Source organism: Hippocampus comes, unplaced genomic scaffold, assembly GCF_001891065.2.
Source record: "Hippocampus comes isolate QL1 unplaced genomic scaffold, H_comes_QL1_v1.1 scaffold37, whole genome shotgun sequence".
In the NCBI taxonomy this organism is placed as follows: Eukaryota; Metazoa; Chordata; class Actinopteri; order Syngnathiformes; family Syngnathidae; genus Hippocampus; species Hippocampus comes.
This window is the reverse complement of record NW_017805535.1, coordinates 77,460-94,132: the sequence shown is the minus strand read 5'-3', so window position 1 is coordinate 94,132 and position 16,673 is coordinate 77,460. Positions and strand designations below refer to the sequence as shown.

Here is a 16,673-nt window from a genome sequence, read left to right as displayed (position 1 = left end):
GCGGGCTGACGCTTATGTATGGGCACACCTTAAGTTCAGAGGAGCCAATCAGCGCATTGTATATGCTGACGCTTATGTATGGGCACACCTTAAGTTCAAAGGAGCCAATCAGCGCATCGTTATCGCCGACATGCCCTGCTCAGCCTGGGTGTCCAGTTGGTCAAACATTATACAACACACAGTTGCGCTGCTGCGGTCCTCTGCATTACATCTGTTAGTGCACGCAAAGAATACAACAGATAATTATAACAAGGATCGCGGTAATGCGCAGATTATAGTCCACAAATATAAAAGGTATAACGTAAAAATCACTTGATAATTTATTATTTTATACAATTTGCCGAGGGTCCGAACAGAGGAGGTCCGGACAGAGGAGGTCGGCGGTCCGGTCGTGGATCGGTCCGCCAGTTGAGGAAGACTGGTCTATGGCCCAGAAAGTAGTCATGTAGTACCCTCCCATACCGCTCGGAAGCAGCAACAGCTAGCCAATTGCCTTGTGTTTCGACGAGAGACAAGCGAATTTGTGACGCATGAATGCAGGACAACGGTGAAACAATAAATATGAAAGATGATAAAATACTGTTTTCTTTGTGCTCATTTGATTCCAATTCAAGCTGTTATAACGTCATTTTTCAATGTTAAAAACGGTTATAGTAACAATATAACATGTTAATTGTTAAAATAATCGGGGGGGGGGTACATTTTCAGCTAGTGGTGTGCCGCGAGATTTTATTCAATGAAAGAAGTGTGCCTTGGCTCAAAAAAGTTTGAAAAACACTGCATTAATGAATCAGAAAGTTGTCTTTGCTCATATACCATTTTTTTTTTTTTTTTGCCAGAGGATACTTAGCATCTGTTCTTGGCAACAACATATGTATTTGTGTTTTATATATGTATACGGATTTACATGAATGAATGATATTGAACACATACTGCACTACACAGGCTTTCTGCTTCCTGCCTGTGCCGTGTGGAGACAGACAGCTGCTGCTTTGATTCTTTGATAACTCCTTTCATTTTCTTTCTCTGGAATTCTCCTGTACTGTTTGTATCAGTGTGGCTGTATTGCTTTTTTTTCTTTTTTAGATGCAGCTGGCTGGGGTCATTGTTTCAACATTTTTTGTTTATTCCTCACGATAACATGACTGCTACTAGCAACAAGGCTTGAAGCAAATTCTATTCTCCACCGATGAATACCACAAAGTCCTTCAGAAAATGGCAATGCCGGAGACAAAAATGCATCGCCTCAATGTGCTTGTGGAGGTGAATGGGATATTGGGCAATGAGACCACACTACCAGTGTTTCCAAACAGTGGATATGATCATGCTAACAGACAGCAATCTTCATCCACGAGCCCTCTTTGGAAGTGATTGATCGGTGGATTACAACACCAGTGAGAGATACGAAAGTGAATCTTTTTGGCAAATGAGAACAGCTACTGGGCCAAAAACACTGACAATAGGCGAAAAATCCTTATTTGGTCTGTTGTTGTTATGTTGCAGAACGAACATAAAGTAATTGCCTCTGTTTTGATGAATGAAATGGTGTCTGATATTTCTAAAAGATCACCACTGAGCGTCTAACTGTCATCTATGTTATTCTTCATACAGGGGTCTTTGACATTTTGAAAAACAGTTAGAGATACTGAAGTAACAGTTTGTTAACCTTCTCCAAAAAATGCAATCTCTAAACGCAGACGTATTTCTGAGTAGGCCTCTGTCTACAGTCCGGCCAGGCGATGAGCACTTTAAACGGATAATGTAACTGTCAAGATGGCTGAGAAGCCTCTGTGCTTCTCATTCAGTGAATTTTATTGGCCATTTTAAATGGTTCACTGTACTTGAAAGTTTTAGTGTCTCATAACACGGAAAAATTCCAAACCATACGCAAGGTCATGTTCTTGATCTCGATATCTCTAAAGGTGTTGACATCTGGCTGGCTTAATTGGACTATTTCAGATCATTTCTGTGTGTTCTTTGAACTACAAATAAAGCCAAAATTTAAGGCAACCACCGTATCTATTAAAATGTTTCTGAAAACTATGGCTGTGTCTTCTTCTGGATAAATTCACCTGGAAAAACTCCACTTTCTGTTGCTCCATTTAAAATGAAGCGCATTTCATGCCGTCCTAAATCACATTGGGAGTGCACTACGGCCATCATGACTTTGAAATCGAAGTGCAGTAAAGAGTAGCGTAAGTGGAGAAAAACAGAGTTAGTAAAACTAGACAACAACACTTACCGGAAATCATTGGTAAGAATTTCAACAATACACACACCCAATTTGCTATGGTCGACCAGCTCACAAATCATCCAAATCAATTTGCAACAGGACTTCGATCGACAGATAAATGCAATGAACTTGCCAGCTACTTTGGGAAAAAGAGCAATCCATCAGATCAAACATAATCACAAACTAGCAAAATTATAAAATGATGCAGCACTTAACATCAGACTGGGTTGGGTTCTTGTCAAATATGGAATGTCTCGTGTTGCCACTACATGCTGGGTGAAAAACTGGAGAACTGAATGCCAGAATGGAATGTTTGTATGTGTAGGTGTTATTACTGCACTGTCAACACTACATTTTGTTGCTGTAACACACTATTGGGTTTTGAACATTTAACACTTTCGGAAATGTTACTTTAAAAATACTAAACCATGTAATCAAAAATAATTCTACAAAATAGACTATGCAGAATCAAGATGCCAGGGCAAGTCCAGTTTGTGAATTTGGTCGTTGACTGCACGCTGCCTGCACACATGGCAATTTGCTGACAAAAAGTAAACTGGATTATAGACTCGCTAAAAAGGTCTAAGTGATAACATTGGTGCTGTAACAAAACAAGAATGAACAAAATGACATAACACGTCATCGTTGAGACAGATGAACACCTGCTTAAAGCTGTAGCCTCCATAGACTTACAGTGCATTCCTAGTTATTATGCAAATGGTGTTTTTTTTTCCTCAGATTTTTATAAATAGTCAGTGCCCGTGGCATTCAGCATAATTTTCAAGTCAACTGTTGGAGAACAATTTGAATGTTTTCAACAACCTTCCCAAATGATAACCCCCCTCGCCCTCCAAAATAAAAATGTAGTTTTTGTTAAAATTCACGCTATGCAGTCATGTTTTTAACTTGAATAAACACGTGAAGCCACTACAACATGTCTTCAAGGCATTTGACACACTAACTGATTCAATGTGGGCACAAGTTCAATTAAATGAGTTTGACAAAATAAAACCAATTGAACTACACACTACATATTCTGGTTTAAGAGTGTTTCTACAGTGTTTTCTCCAGGTACTTCGGTTTCCTCCCACATTCCAAAAACATAGATGGCAGGTTAATTGAACACTCTAAATCAGGGGTGTTGAACTCATTTCACATTGTGGGCCACATACGGCCTCGATACATGTCAAGTGGGCCGCACCATTAAAATTATACCATACTCTGCTATAAATAACCAAACTAACATTTCTTTCCTTTGTTTTGGTCTAAAGAAGCACAAGAACATTCGGAAAATGTTGAAATTGAATGAACGTATCTTTTACAAAACATTTAATGAAGCACCTCAGATTTCCTTAGACAAATGTGCAATTTCCTTTTATCATTCACATGTATGCATTGCAACTGATCCCACTGATTGTACAAAGGCGCAAAACTTTAACAAGTAATTGGTATTGAAAAATATAGTAATGCACTTTAAAATTAAATGAGATTTATAAAGAAATGAATTTTTAAACCATTTACACATGTGCATATAAAATCCAAATTTAATTCCTGCCTACACTTTACAAACTAAGGAGAGTGCTATTAAAAGTGGAAAGAATAAAGTTTTCAAATGTCCTTGACTGTCAGTGACAGACTGAGACTGCTGTTGTCTTCTTCTCTGATCAAAACAGTGTGTTCCCCAGTGGATACTCCATGAATTGCACCTTATTAAAAATATTAATTCCATGTCTTTTATGCATTTTTTCACTTTTAAATTATCCTGCAGGCCTGATCGAACCCATGCTCTAAATTGTCCCTAGGTGTGAGTGTGAGCGTAAATGGTTGTCCATCTATGTGTGCCCTGCGATTGGCTAGCAACCAATTCAGGGTGTCCCCCGCCTACTGCCCGAAGACTGCTGGGATAGGCTCCAGAGCTCCCCGTGACCCATGTGAGAATAAACTGGATCAGAAAATGGATGGATGGATGTTTCTACAGTGATCAAATATTTGGTCTTGATATTACATTATTATATAATACAGTATATCATAATAATGGTGTTGTATTTTGTGTTTGCTCATCTTAATTCATCTGAAAGGTGAATGTGACACAAACCAACGCCACTTGTAAAATGACAGCAATAGCATCGGGATTCCATAGACATAACAGTAAAATCTGGTTTAAAAAAAAATACAGAATATATATATATATATATATATATATAAGATTGTTTTGATGGGAGTTTATCACCCTGGATCCAAAGAAAGCTACCGCTGTCTCACTGATGAGTCATACAGACACAGGGTGTGTTTGTGTGTGTGTGAGTGTGTGTGAGAAGAAAAAACGCTCTTACTAAGAACAGGTACTGTACTGCAAGAGAGAGAGAGAGAGAGAGAGGGCTTCCTGACTTGGCCTCATATACTCGCTCACATCATCTACACATGTACCTAACTGAGAAGTTGTCGTTTGTCATACCGTCCACAGTCATGTGAAGTGGCGGCACGGTGGTCGACTGGTTAGCACATCCGCCTCACAGTTCAGAGGTGCAGGGTTCGATTCTGCCTCCTGTGTGGCGTCTGCGTGTTCTCCCAGTGTCTGCGTGGGTTTTCTCCGGGTTCTACGGTTTCTTTACACATCCGAAAAACATGCATGGCAGGTTAATGGAACACTCGAAATTGTCCCTATTGTGAGCGGCAATGTTTGTTCGTCTATGTGTGCCATGCGATTGACTGGCAAACCGTGCAGGGTTGTCTCCCCCCGCCTACTACCCGAAGACAGCTGGGATAGGCTCCACCACGCCCGCGACCCTCGTGAGGAAATGCGGATAACAAAAATGGATGGATGACGTGAAGTTGTGCAGCAGGTTTCTTGCTCACGTCAGCTTCTTCTTGTCATCGTCGTCATTGTGGCTATTTTTAACAGCTTTCACTCCTGCTTCCAGCCGCCGCTTATGATGACTCAGGAATAGAAATTTTCTCTGTGGCATAAGGGCATGCTCAGTATGATCGTAAAATAACCCCGGATGATAACCCATTTTAATGTGTTTGTTAATCGACTCTAGTTTCCACTCTGGGTGCCGATCTCACACCTATAGAGAATGTGTCATCGAAATTGAACCTAACATGCATGTTTTTAGTAAGTGGGAGTTAGGAATGCTCAGAATCAACCCCCAAACCACAGATCGATGAGTCACTAGCTAACCACTCGCCTCTTGCCCAAAGACAGCTGAGGATGACCATAAGGAGGACGAGCCCTCTACGAAATGGTGTATTGTTTATGTTGTACTGAGCAGCCAGGACACTGTTGAGATAAGTTCCATTTCCTGTTCTTACGTCATCATCAATATTTTTTTCCCTCATCTTCACAGACATTTTGTCCCATGCATTTGTCCTCACATATGTGCAAAAATGACCTGAAAGTTTGACTTTTGTTGTGCCATTCGGTGCCATAGCTTGGGAACATTTAATAACTGACGAGAGATTCCTTCAAAGTGCGAGGTCAACCGTGTATTCTTGGCAGAGGTGTATCACTGAAAGGGGGTAATTCATTTTTACGAGCTACTCTGCGCATGCATTCTCATTTGCATTTTTATGTGTTGTGTTTCTCGTTTTACAAATGGCGTTAGGGATATATATATATATATATATATATATATAAAATGCCATCAATGCGTGACCATTATGTTTCCTGAACAAATACTGAATATGTTGCAGCACTTGCACCATCTATCATTTTATGGTACTTAATGACCAGATAACCAAATGGTCACTTTGCAGAACATTGAGTCAGCATTTACAGAATACATGTCTCTGAATACTTGCTTAAAACAAAGACAATATAGTGGTACCTCTACTTACAAACGTCTCTTCATTTGAAATTTTCAAGTTACGAAACGCCTCAATCGGAAAATATTGCCTCTTTTTACAAAAGAAATTTTCAGATACGAATGGTAAAAATACAACTTTGGTCTGCTACTCGCAGCTCCGAGTTTCCTGAACACAACATACTTATAGCTGCTCTGCCATTGGCTATTACTTGGCATCTTCCTGGCATCCGATTGGCTAAGAGGGACCTCTATCTCATGTGTCTATGTGTGTCGATAGATGGATAGCTGGGATTGGCTCCAGCACCCCCCCCCCCCCCCCCGCCTCCCCCCCGCGACCCTTGTGAGGATAAAGCGGATCGTTGGATGGATGGATGTGTGTCTGTCAATGCAGTGTCCTCGTCAGTCACCCCTCGAGCCACGAGGTGTTCCGATAGTTTTTCGTAAATGTGAATCATCTAGAAAAAGTGTTCACCAGTCCGGCGATCTCTCAGTATGCTGATGTTTGCCTTGAACATTTTCGAAGGGTTGTTAAAAGCCGACAAAAGCAAACGTCCTTGTATCAGTTCTTTACAAAACGCCAGGCAAAAATCACTTCTGACAGAGAACATGAACTAAAGAGGGTAAAAAACGATGAGAACTAAGTTAAAAGTTAAATGACCATCATTTTTATTCTTTATTCTTTGTTTTTTATCTTATGCAAAACTCTCATTTATTGTTCAATCATTGAATTGTAACATATATTTGTTACATATTTTGATGATTTTTTTTATGCTTTAGAAAACATTTATGTCAGCATTTTGGGGGGGGTGAAACGGATTAGGGCATTTACATGGAAAACGTGTCTCTACTTACAAAATTTACTTGTTAAGAAATATCTTCCTGAACCAATTAATTTCGTAAGTAGAGGTACCACTGTACATACTTTTACTGTTTGGATGGATAAAATCAGACATCAATACAATGATAGTCGGGACAGGATGTTTGAATGGAGCAATTCCTGGCCTAAAAGCGAGGTCCTGCAGCGGCTGTTATGTTTCTATCTTACATTGAGTGATCAGGTTGTCTCTGCCTCTGGCACTGGGTGAATCCTTTATCTGAATTAGGTGATCAATCCGACCTGTAACACAGGATGAGGCAGGAGGAACCTTTATGTGAGCTTCCACATATATACAAACACGCTCACACACAGTGGGTGAACTGCCCACAGAGAGCTTACAGGAGTTTCCCCAATTGGCCACTGACAGTTGAATTGAGACACTTATTTTGAGGGAATAAAAGGTCAAGGTCATCTTTATTGTCAAATGTGCTCTATGTATGACATACAGCACAGATGAAATTTCTTCCTCTCAATCCTCATTTCAAACATACAAACATGCTGTGCATTAAAACACACACAGCTAGAGATAAACCAGCAAACAACACTGTATTAAAGGCATAATATATAAATCTAAACAATAAAAAAACAAACAAAAAAAAAAACCACTGGCACTTGTGACTCCGGTGGCTTAAAGTGAGGTAGTGCATTGGTGCAATACTGCTGTCGGATGCGGAGGGGAGGTTCATAGGTTCCCTAACAAACAAAACAAAACAAAAATCACACCTGTAACAGCAGACTGTTTTGTTTTTCCCCTTCCGTATATTAAGTGGTCGATATGTTGTCGTCACCAATAAAAACATAAAAAGTACAGTGATTTCAGCTGACACTAGACACACTGGTCCTGCAGCGGCTGTTATGTTTCTATCTTACATTGAGTGATCAGGTTGTCTCTGCCTCTGGCACTGGGTGAATCCTTTATCTGAATTAGGTGATCAATCCGACCTGTAACACAGGATGAGGCAGGAGGAACCTTTATGTGAGCTTCCACATATATACAAACACGCTCACACACAGTGGGTGAACTGCCCACAGAGAGCTTACAGGAGTTTCCCCAATTGGCCACTGACAGTTGAATTGAGACACTTATTTTGAGGGAATAAAAGGTCAAGGTCATCTTTATTGTCAAATGTGCTCTATGTATGACATACAGCACAGATGAAATTTCTTCCTCTCAATCCTCATTTCAAACATACAAACATGCTGTGCATTAAAACACACACAGCTAGAGATAAACCAGCAAACAACACTGTATTAAAGGCATAATATATAAATCTAAACAATAAAAAAACAAACAAAAAAAAAAACCACTGGCACTTGTGACTCCGGTGGCTTAAAGTGAGGTAGTGCATTGGTGCAATACTGCTGTCGGATGCGGAGGGGAGGTTCATAGGTTCCCTAACAAACAAAACAAAACAAAAATCACACCTGTAACAGCAGACTGTTTTGTTTTTCCCCTTCCGTATATTAAGTGGTCGATATGTTGTCGTCACCAATAAAAACATAAAAAGTACAGTGATTTCAGCTGACACTAGACACACTGTAGCAGCTTGCATTATACCAGTAATTATACGAATGGACAGATATGCAATATACTTTATTTCAGTCTGCTGTGATATAGACTGTGTCCTTTTCAGTGTTATTCTGTCACATGCCAACTTAGATGTCTTTCGCGCACATTGGAAAACTTTAAGAAAACTATGGTGGCCTTAATTGGGGAAAAAATACATAAATAAAATGTGCCAGTATTAAGGTTAGAGTTCTTAGTAATAGGATCTGAGTTTGTCCGATCACACAATCGAGGTCAGGGGTGTCAAACTCATTTTTGTCGCGAGCCAATTTGGAGTTACTTCTTCCCTCGGAGGGTTGAATTAATGTTTAATCATCACGTGGTATTGTTATTTGTACACAACAAATTGATGGATTACTAGTTTTGAAATCAGTCAACTATATGTTTGTTGTTTGTTCACTTATTGTTCAAGTGAGTGTAAACAGGGTCAGAAAATTAGCGCAAAATCTCAATGTTGTTAATTACACCTAACAATTTGACATTTCTGTCCAAATTTTAGAAATGATCGTAGAAGTTGACACACATGATCTGCTTTCGTGGGTCACATAAAATGACGTGGCGGGCCAAATCTGGCCCCCGGGCCTTGAGTTTGACACCTGTGATCTAGGTCAACCTTGCTCAAGGGCACCTCAACATTTGTCACTCCACCAACTAGAGCTGCTAATGAGTAACCCACAAAGGGCTTTCTCATGCAAGTGCACACATGGTCAACCAACCTGGATGTGCTGCTCAATGCAGCCGCTCCACAAGTCGCCAAAGTTGCATTTACTGTCGGTCACAGCTGTCAAAGTCAATTTCCCAATGAAAATACCTTGCTTTTTACAGAATGTAAAATGTGAATAACATTGTTTAATACTGTTCTTGCCAGGAACCTTTTGTAAGTCCAGTCTTTTCAGCCTTTGGAGTGTTTATGTATTTATTTTTTAATTCAGTTGACTTGGTGTTTGCCGTGCTTTTGTTTGGTTGATGTTTTTTTTTTTTTTTGTGACCTGTGAGTCTGAAGCCCTTCGGTATACCAACTGCTTGCATTCCCATAAGTATTTGTAAATTAACAATGCAAGTCTTCTGTGCTCTGAGCAGGAGCGTTTTAGGGAGTTACATTACCAATTTCAGGAGGAGTCAGATTTGTCGAGAGCAAAGTTGTGAAATTTAGGACAATTGCAAAATTCACCTCTTGCTTACAACATGCTGAAAGAAAACAAACGTACTTACTTTACAGCGGACACACCACCTGACACAGGTAATAAATATTTGTTGTATCTAATTTAAAAGGAAAATAAATATCTACTCAGAAAGCATCTGCCTCTCTGAAGTGCCTTGGTATGTTGGAGTGGGCCATGACTTTTATTGTGCAACTCCACCTTATCCTGCCAGACAACCACAAAGCCAGGACGTTCTTCTTCCATCCATCCATCCATTTTCTAATCTGCTTATCCTCACAAGGGTCGCGGACATGCTAGAGCCGATCCCAGCTGTCTTTGGGTAGTAGGTGGGGGACACCCTGAACTGGTGAACTGGTTGCCAGCCAATCACAGGGCACAGAGTGTTCCGTTAACCCGCCGCGCATGTTTTTGGAATGTGGGAGGAAACCAGAGTACCCAGATAAAAGCCACGCAGCCACAGGGAGAACATGCATCTCCACACAGGAAGGCTGGAGCCGGAATCAAACTCTGCAGCTCTGCACTGTGAGGTCGACGTGCTAACCAGTCGCCCTTCGTGCCGCCCCAATTTCTTCTTCTCTTTTTTAAATTAATTTCAGACATGTCAAGAACCACATAGCCAAAGCATTTCAAACAATATACCGGTAGGTGTAAGTTGAGGGGTTCGTTGTTTTGGAATGGATGGCTCTACTTTATGAACGGCAAAAGGGGAGATGGAATCCTTTGAATGCAGTTTTATTGAAAAGGAGAAAAAAAGACGTCTGCACCGCAGCACGTTCGAGAACGCCACTCCTTCTTCCGGCTACTAAAACACTTCCTGTTTCATTCAGCCAATCAGACGCTCCCAACAAACATGTTTAAGAAATTATTAAAGAGAATATAATTTCGGTAACTTTAACATCAAAGACAATACTGTAATGTTCAAACATAAAAGGATAATAATTAACAATTAAGCAAAAGCTTCCATAGGTATACACACAAATCAATATACCATGTAGACATTTCCTTTTCAACATGCCCAAAAAGGGGTAAGAAGTACAACTTACTTTCCCCAACTGTTATATTCACTATTCACCAACAATGATGATGGTTGTGATTCCCGTGAATCCGGTAAACCAATCCTACAAACAACAGTTTTTTCTTTTTAAACATTTTACCACCGACACCTCCCAAAACACACCCTATGTAGCATCATAGTTACAGTGCTAGCTACCTATTACCCCGTAATTTGATCCCTATATATTTTTTAAATAATCAATCTGAGCTGCTTCCCCAAAAAACTCATCCTTGGACAATGTTCGAACTCATCACTGAGTTCATTTCAAACTCTTACACCACTCATAGAAATCCACTTTCTAGTCATGGTTGTTCGAACACTCCTGGTTTTTAAATTAAGATCCATGCATCGATTTTCTAATCTGCTTATCCTTGTGGGCGTGCTGGAGCCTATCGCAGAGCACCAACAGTCGGAGGCAAAGTTTACACACGGACGAACTCCTCTTTGAGTAGCATAACATCCGCTCTCCCAACTGCTCGCGCGATCCCCCCTCACATCCTTAAAGTCACGTGACGCATTCCAAAATACTCAGCAAAAACAACATGACATGTTATCAACAACAACACACATATCTCAACTCAACTCAACTCAACTGTATTTATAGAGCACTTTCAAACAGCCATCGCTGCATACAAAGTGCTGTACATGGAGCAATTCAACATATACAACAAACAGTAAAACAAATCGGTAATAAAGACGGTAGAAAGCACCGAACAGCAAAACCAAGAACAAATCTAAGTCATGCTGAGTCAAATGCCAAAGAATACAAATGAGTTTTGAGGCGGGTTTTGAAGATGGGCAGCGAGGAGGCTTGCCGAATGTTCAGTGGGAGGCCATTCCAGAGAGAGGGACCAGCAACAGAAAAGGCTCGATCCCCTCTGAGCCTCCGTTTAGTTCTTGGTACTTCAAATAATGTCTGGTCCGCAGACCTGAGGCGGCGGGCAGGTGTGTAGGGGCGGATGAGCTCAGAGAGGTAAGGTGGCGTGAGGTCATTTACAGATTTGAAAACAAGTAAGAGGATCTTGAAAATAACTCTAAAATGTATGGGGAGCCAGTGAAGGGATGCCAGAGTAGGAGTTATGTGCTCCCTCTTACGGGTACCAGTCAAGAGGCGAGCAGCGGTATTCTGGACCAGCTGGAGACGCTTAATGGAGGACTGGCTGACTCCAAAGTAAAGGGCATTGCAGTAATCGAGCCGGGATGTGACAAAGGCATGAATTACTGTCTCAAAGTGTTCATGAGAGAGTAGAGGTTTTACTTTGGCTAGCTGTCTAAGGTGAAAGAAGCTGGATTTAACAACGGCACCAATTTGCCGGTCAAGTTTGAAATCACTGTCCAGTTTAAGGCCCAAGTTTGAGACTGTTGACTTAAGATAAGGAGACAGGAGGCCCAAGTCGACAGGATGGGATGTACAAGGGCCACTGGGACCAAACAGTATCACCTCTGTCTTCTTTTCATTGAAAGTCAAGAAATTTTGTGCCATCCAGGTTTTGATTTCTTCCAGGCATATCCTAAATTTCTCCCTGGAAAACACTTATATTTGGTACTTGCACATTTTGTAAATTAAAATGTAAAAAAAAAAAAAAAAAAAGAACGGTTGCTGTCACTAGGCATCAGTGTTCCCTCGGCACAAAGGCAATTTAAACAGCGGATAAAATCAAAACAATTTTGAAAAAAATCAAACCTGAGCTAGATTGGCATTTTCAATTTTCAGATTCGCCTCTGTCATGATGACAAAAGACAATATTAAAAATTCTGGGGGGGTTTTTGTGGATTTTGGATGGAATAAAGGTGCACATATCTCTCCATCCAAAACCATTATTGTGTGATACTTAATGCATTTTGTAGAATGCTAATTATTTCAGGAAAGATAATTGCAACCACCTGGGAATGGCCAATTGCAGCTTGGCCCCGATTGGCCTGAAGCTCAAGTGAAATTCCTTTAAAAGAAGAATGAGGAAGTCACTGCGCGCCGGACAGCCTGGAGAGTAATGCTACCCGTGGTCTGCTAAAAACTGTTGCTCCTTGAAATAAAGAAAACTGGAAAATCTCCTTCCTGGATCTTGGCTGAATTGCCTTTTTATTCTTTTTTTGCATGGCCTGCTGTTTCGCCGCATATTCATAACAGCCTCATACAAAGAATTCAACGGTTAATGTGACACACAAGGTTGACAGAGTGGGGAAAGAAAAATATGTTAAAAAGAAAAAAAAGATTATGAAAGTGTGGGAGCATTTTGGACTGAAATGTATGGAAGCGTGGAGCTGCCAATGTGGAAGATAAATATTTTGAATGGCAAATACGTTAAGACATACTTGCGAGTCTGTCTGAATGTATTGAAATACATTCAAATGGACTCGCAAGTACTTTCGAATGTACTTGCGCTCGAAATACGTTTGAACGTACTTTTAGGCAAAACGCTACATGGCATTTTCCCATAATTCCACGGGATACTGACTTGCACGTGTATTTTGAGAAAAAATTCAGAAAGTCAATCATGCAAGGCAGCCATCCATCTATGCAGAAGATCCATTTTCTGAGCCATTTATCCACACGACGGTCGCAGGCTTGCTGGAGCCCAGCCCATCCATCATCTTCGGGCATAGGCGGGGTACACCCTCAACTGGTTGCCAGCCAATTGCAGGGCACGCATAGACAAACAACCATTCTCACTCACAATCACACCTAGGGCCAATTTAGAGCGTGCCATGGATGTTTTGGGAATGTGGGAGGAAACCAGAGTACCCAGAGAGGACCCACGCAGGCATCGGGAGAACATGCAAACCCCACACAGGAAAGCCAGGGCCTGTGACGACTTCGTGAACAGCTGCGCTTCTCGCCAGCTTCCTCCCACATGTACAGACTGTACACACAGTTGAGGTCTGTTGTCCCCTGCCTGCAGTATCCAACCTTCACCAACAGAGGGTAGTAAAATACTGCTGAACAGCTGTGAAATGCTGGTTTACATTTAACTGTGTGCAAACATTACATCCACACACAAACACGAAAATTCCTAGGAGATGGCGGCAATTCCTGCTTCGTGGTTTTTCACTTTTCGCGGGGGAGTTTGCCAAATAACTACGAAGAACCAAAATAACTGCGAAAAACGAGGGATTACTGTTTTTGAATTTCTCATGATATAAAAATAGTTTTGGACTATGTGAGCAAAGTGTCTAAAAAGAATCCATAGATTTTTTTACAAATCCACTGACCATGGCAGTGCAACCATTAAAACACATCATATTACTGAGAACTCAAAACAAAATAATCTTTTTAAATGGATTGCAAAATGATGTTTGCACCTTTATAAGCACATTTCACACATGCAGGGAATATGATCTGAAGAATTCCTTCCAAACTAGCCATCACTTTGAACAGACATAATTTAGATATCAAATATACACGACATGGTAAGGTGTGAATGTGTTAAATTACTCATGTAATATGGTGTCCACCCTGTGAGCTGAAGAAATAAAAACAAACTAAAATAAGAAAATGCGCCTAACAACCCAAGGTTGCCACTTGAGAATAGGGCCTAAACAGCTATGTGCACCTCTGATTGAAATTAGAGTCATTAATAAAGTCTGCCCAAAGTCACATGGTCAAAATGTATTACGTAGAGTATGAGTATCAATGTTGGTGAATTCTCAACAAATCTTGTGAAAAATATAAACAATTTGAAAGTTTCATTCTCATTCACATTCATTCTCCTCTCAGTCACAAATACAATTCATGATTGCAACTCTTGCGATGCAGTCATGGCAAACAAGACCTTTAAAATATACTATTATAGGGCAGTGGTTCCCAACATGCAACTACAAAACTGACATTTAGCGAACATCTGTCTATTTAAGAGCTATGAGCCACATGGTGGAAACAGTTTAGTGTAATAATATGTGATAACAATGTAAAACTATGCATGATGAACAGTAGGTGTGTACGCAGTACTTACGGGGACCTAAAAGGTAGCCAGCACTATTGAGAGTCCACCCCCTCTTTTCCTTTGCCTGCATGGTGAAATAGGACAAAAGTAAAGGGTTCGGCAGATTAGTATTTCGTCTTTAAGATCATTGCGTATCCGCACTTGTCCTCACAAGGACAATCTTTGGATCACAATGACTCCATTTATAGATTATCGTCAAGTGAAAAATGTAGTTGACAATTCTCGACATGTACTTATGGAACAAATGTTGATCTGGAGACTTAATCTTTTTTTTTAATTTTCATTTTAGTAATTCAAATGCATCATTGCAGATTACAAAATGACAATCATTTTCTGGTTATTTATTGCTATTTATTACCAGGTAAACCCAAGGGTGTACTTTTACCCCCCCCCCCACCCCCCTTTTGGATAAAGGAGATCATATTCGGATTTTGGGGTGGTCAGTGGCGCTGATTTCCATGTTTCTGTAAATAATCAACCACCAAGGTTTCACCATTTTGAATAGGAATGTGGATTCGAAACTATTTAGTTTTCAAATTTGAGCCAGCTCAGTGGGCTGTTCTGCGATGATAATACGTAATTAGACGTAAAATAAAACATGAAAAGTATGATTTCTTTATTAATTTATAGACCTGAAACATACTGGTGTATTAACTACATCATAAATAACAAAAAAACATAAGTCATGATTTTTAATTATCAATGCATTTAAATTTTTGGGGGTCGTGTACTCTGACGTGCTGCTGCCTTTGATGAAGATGACAAGATTCACAATGATTGTCTCAATACCCAGTCACTGCCAGTCCCATGCATTGATGCATTTTAGAGTTGCATCAAAAAGGCCATCATCAAAAATTGCACCAAACTAATTACGGTATGTAAGCGACTCACAGTGAACCCTGATGGGATGAGCAAAGAGTCACGACAAACAAATGCTCTATTATAGTGTGTAATTATTTGATTAATTATGATTTTTTATGGCAACTGTCGCATGAACCTCAATTTGGTTTGTGGAATAATAAATTTGTCAAACCCTGTATGTAGATTATTTATGGATCCCTAATCCCTGCAAGCAATGAATGTAACTAATAGTCGAGCATTTTTTTTGTTTCAGTTCTACTTCTGAGATTGCAGCAAAGAACAGAATAACAGCACACAAAACTGAGGATTTCATTCACAAATGCAACAATAAATTACATGGCATTAATGAAAAAAAAAAAAGATCTTACCGCAATTACCAGCTCGATGGTCTCCGAGAACATTGTGCAAAAGACGAGAGACACCAGCAAAATCCCAAAGGACGTCTTCATCTAAAGAATTCAAGTAAGAAGGAAAGACATCAAGATCCACCTCACCCATTCAATTTTCACAATCAATCCAACCGGGAAGACTTTCCTTATGTGGGACTCTACATGTACTGTAGATTGACCTATACATAGAATGCCTTGATAGTAAAAATTAAGTAACTTGAACAAAGCAGTGTCTTACCTTTGATATGCTGGCAACACAGACTCTCCTTCCCGAAGGCAGCAGCTGAAGTTGCTGTTTGTGTGAACACTTTGCAGTTCAGACGAAATGGGTATTACATACACCTTTTATGGTCCTGAAACTCACCATGGCTTCAGTCCACCTGCGTCAGCAGCCCTCTCCCCTCAGACAAGAGAAAGCGTCATGAAATTCAATTACATCATGTAATGCCCGGATCCGATTTTTCTTTACCCGCCCGTCAGAGACATGGATTAAATTTGAAAATGAGGGAACTCTTCCTATCACCATCTTTCACTCTATAAGCACATGCTTCAAGTTTGTGTAGCAAATCAGTGTTGGACAATTTGTTTTCATGCTTTCTTGTTTGATTTAAGATTTTTCTTTGGGTCGGTTTAAGGAAGAGTGATTATGAAAATCCATATAAGATAAAATATTGAAGACATTCCTCGTCTAGCAAATAGTTCATCCTTTTATATCTGCTGCTTTCAGGTAAGGTAAGGAAATAAAAATAAACATTTACTGCCTACTTATTATTCTACTGATC

The 16,673-nt window shown here is 40.1% G+C and overlaps 1 protein-coding gene across 2 annotated transcripts in view; it reads right to left on the bottom strand.

The window, feature by feature from the left end:
• gal (galanin/GMAP prepropeptide) overlaps window positions 1-16,258 on the bottom strand; it is a 24,845-nt gene extending 8,587 nt beyond the window's left edge. The window contains exons 1-4 of one of the 2 annotated variants that reach the window (XM_019878154.1): window positions 16,130-16,258; window positions 15,871-15,951; window positions 14,651-14,705; window positions 7,787-7,858 (exon numbers count right to left, since the gene is read on the bottom strand). In XM_019878154.1, the coding sequence (XP_019733713.1) occupies window positions 7,787-7,858; window positions 14,651-14,705; window positions 15,871-15,951 (208 nt within the window). In that variant the 5' untranslated portion in view covers window positions 16,130-16,258. The remainder of the gene's footprint in view (window positions 1-7,786; window positions 7,859-14,650; window positions 14,706-15,870; window positions 15,952-16,129) is intronic. The other variant, XM_019878153.1, reaches the window with a different exon arrangement.
• Window positions 16,259-16,673: the final 415 nt, after the last annotated feature.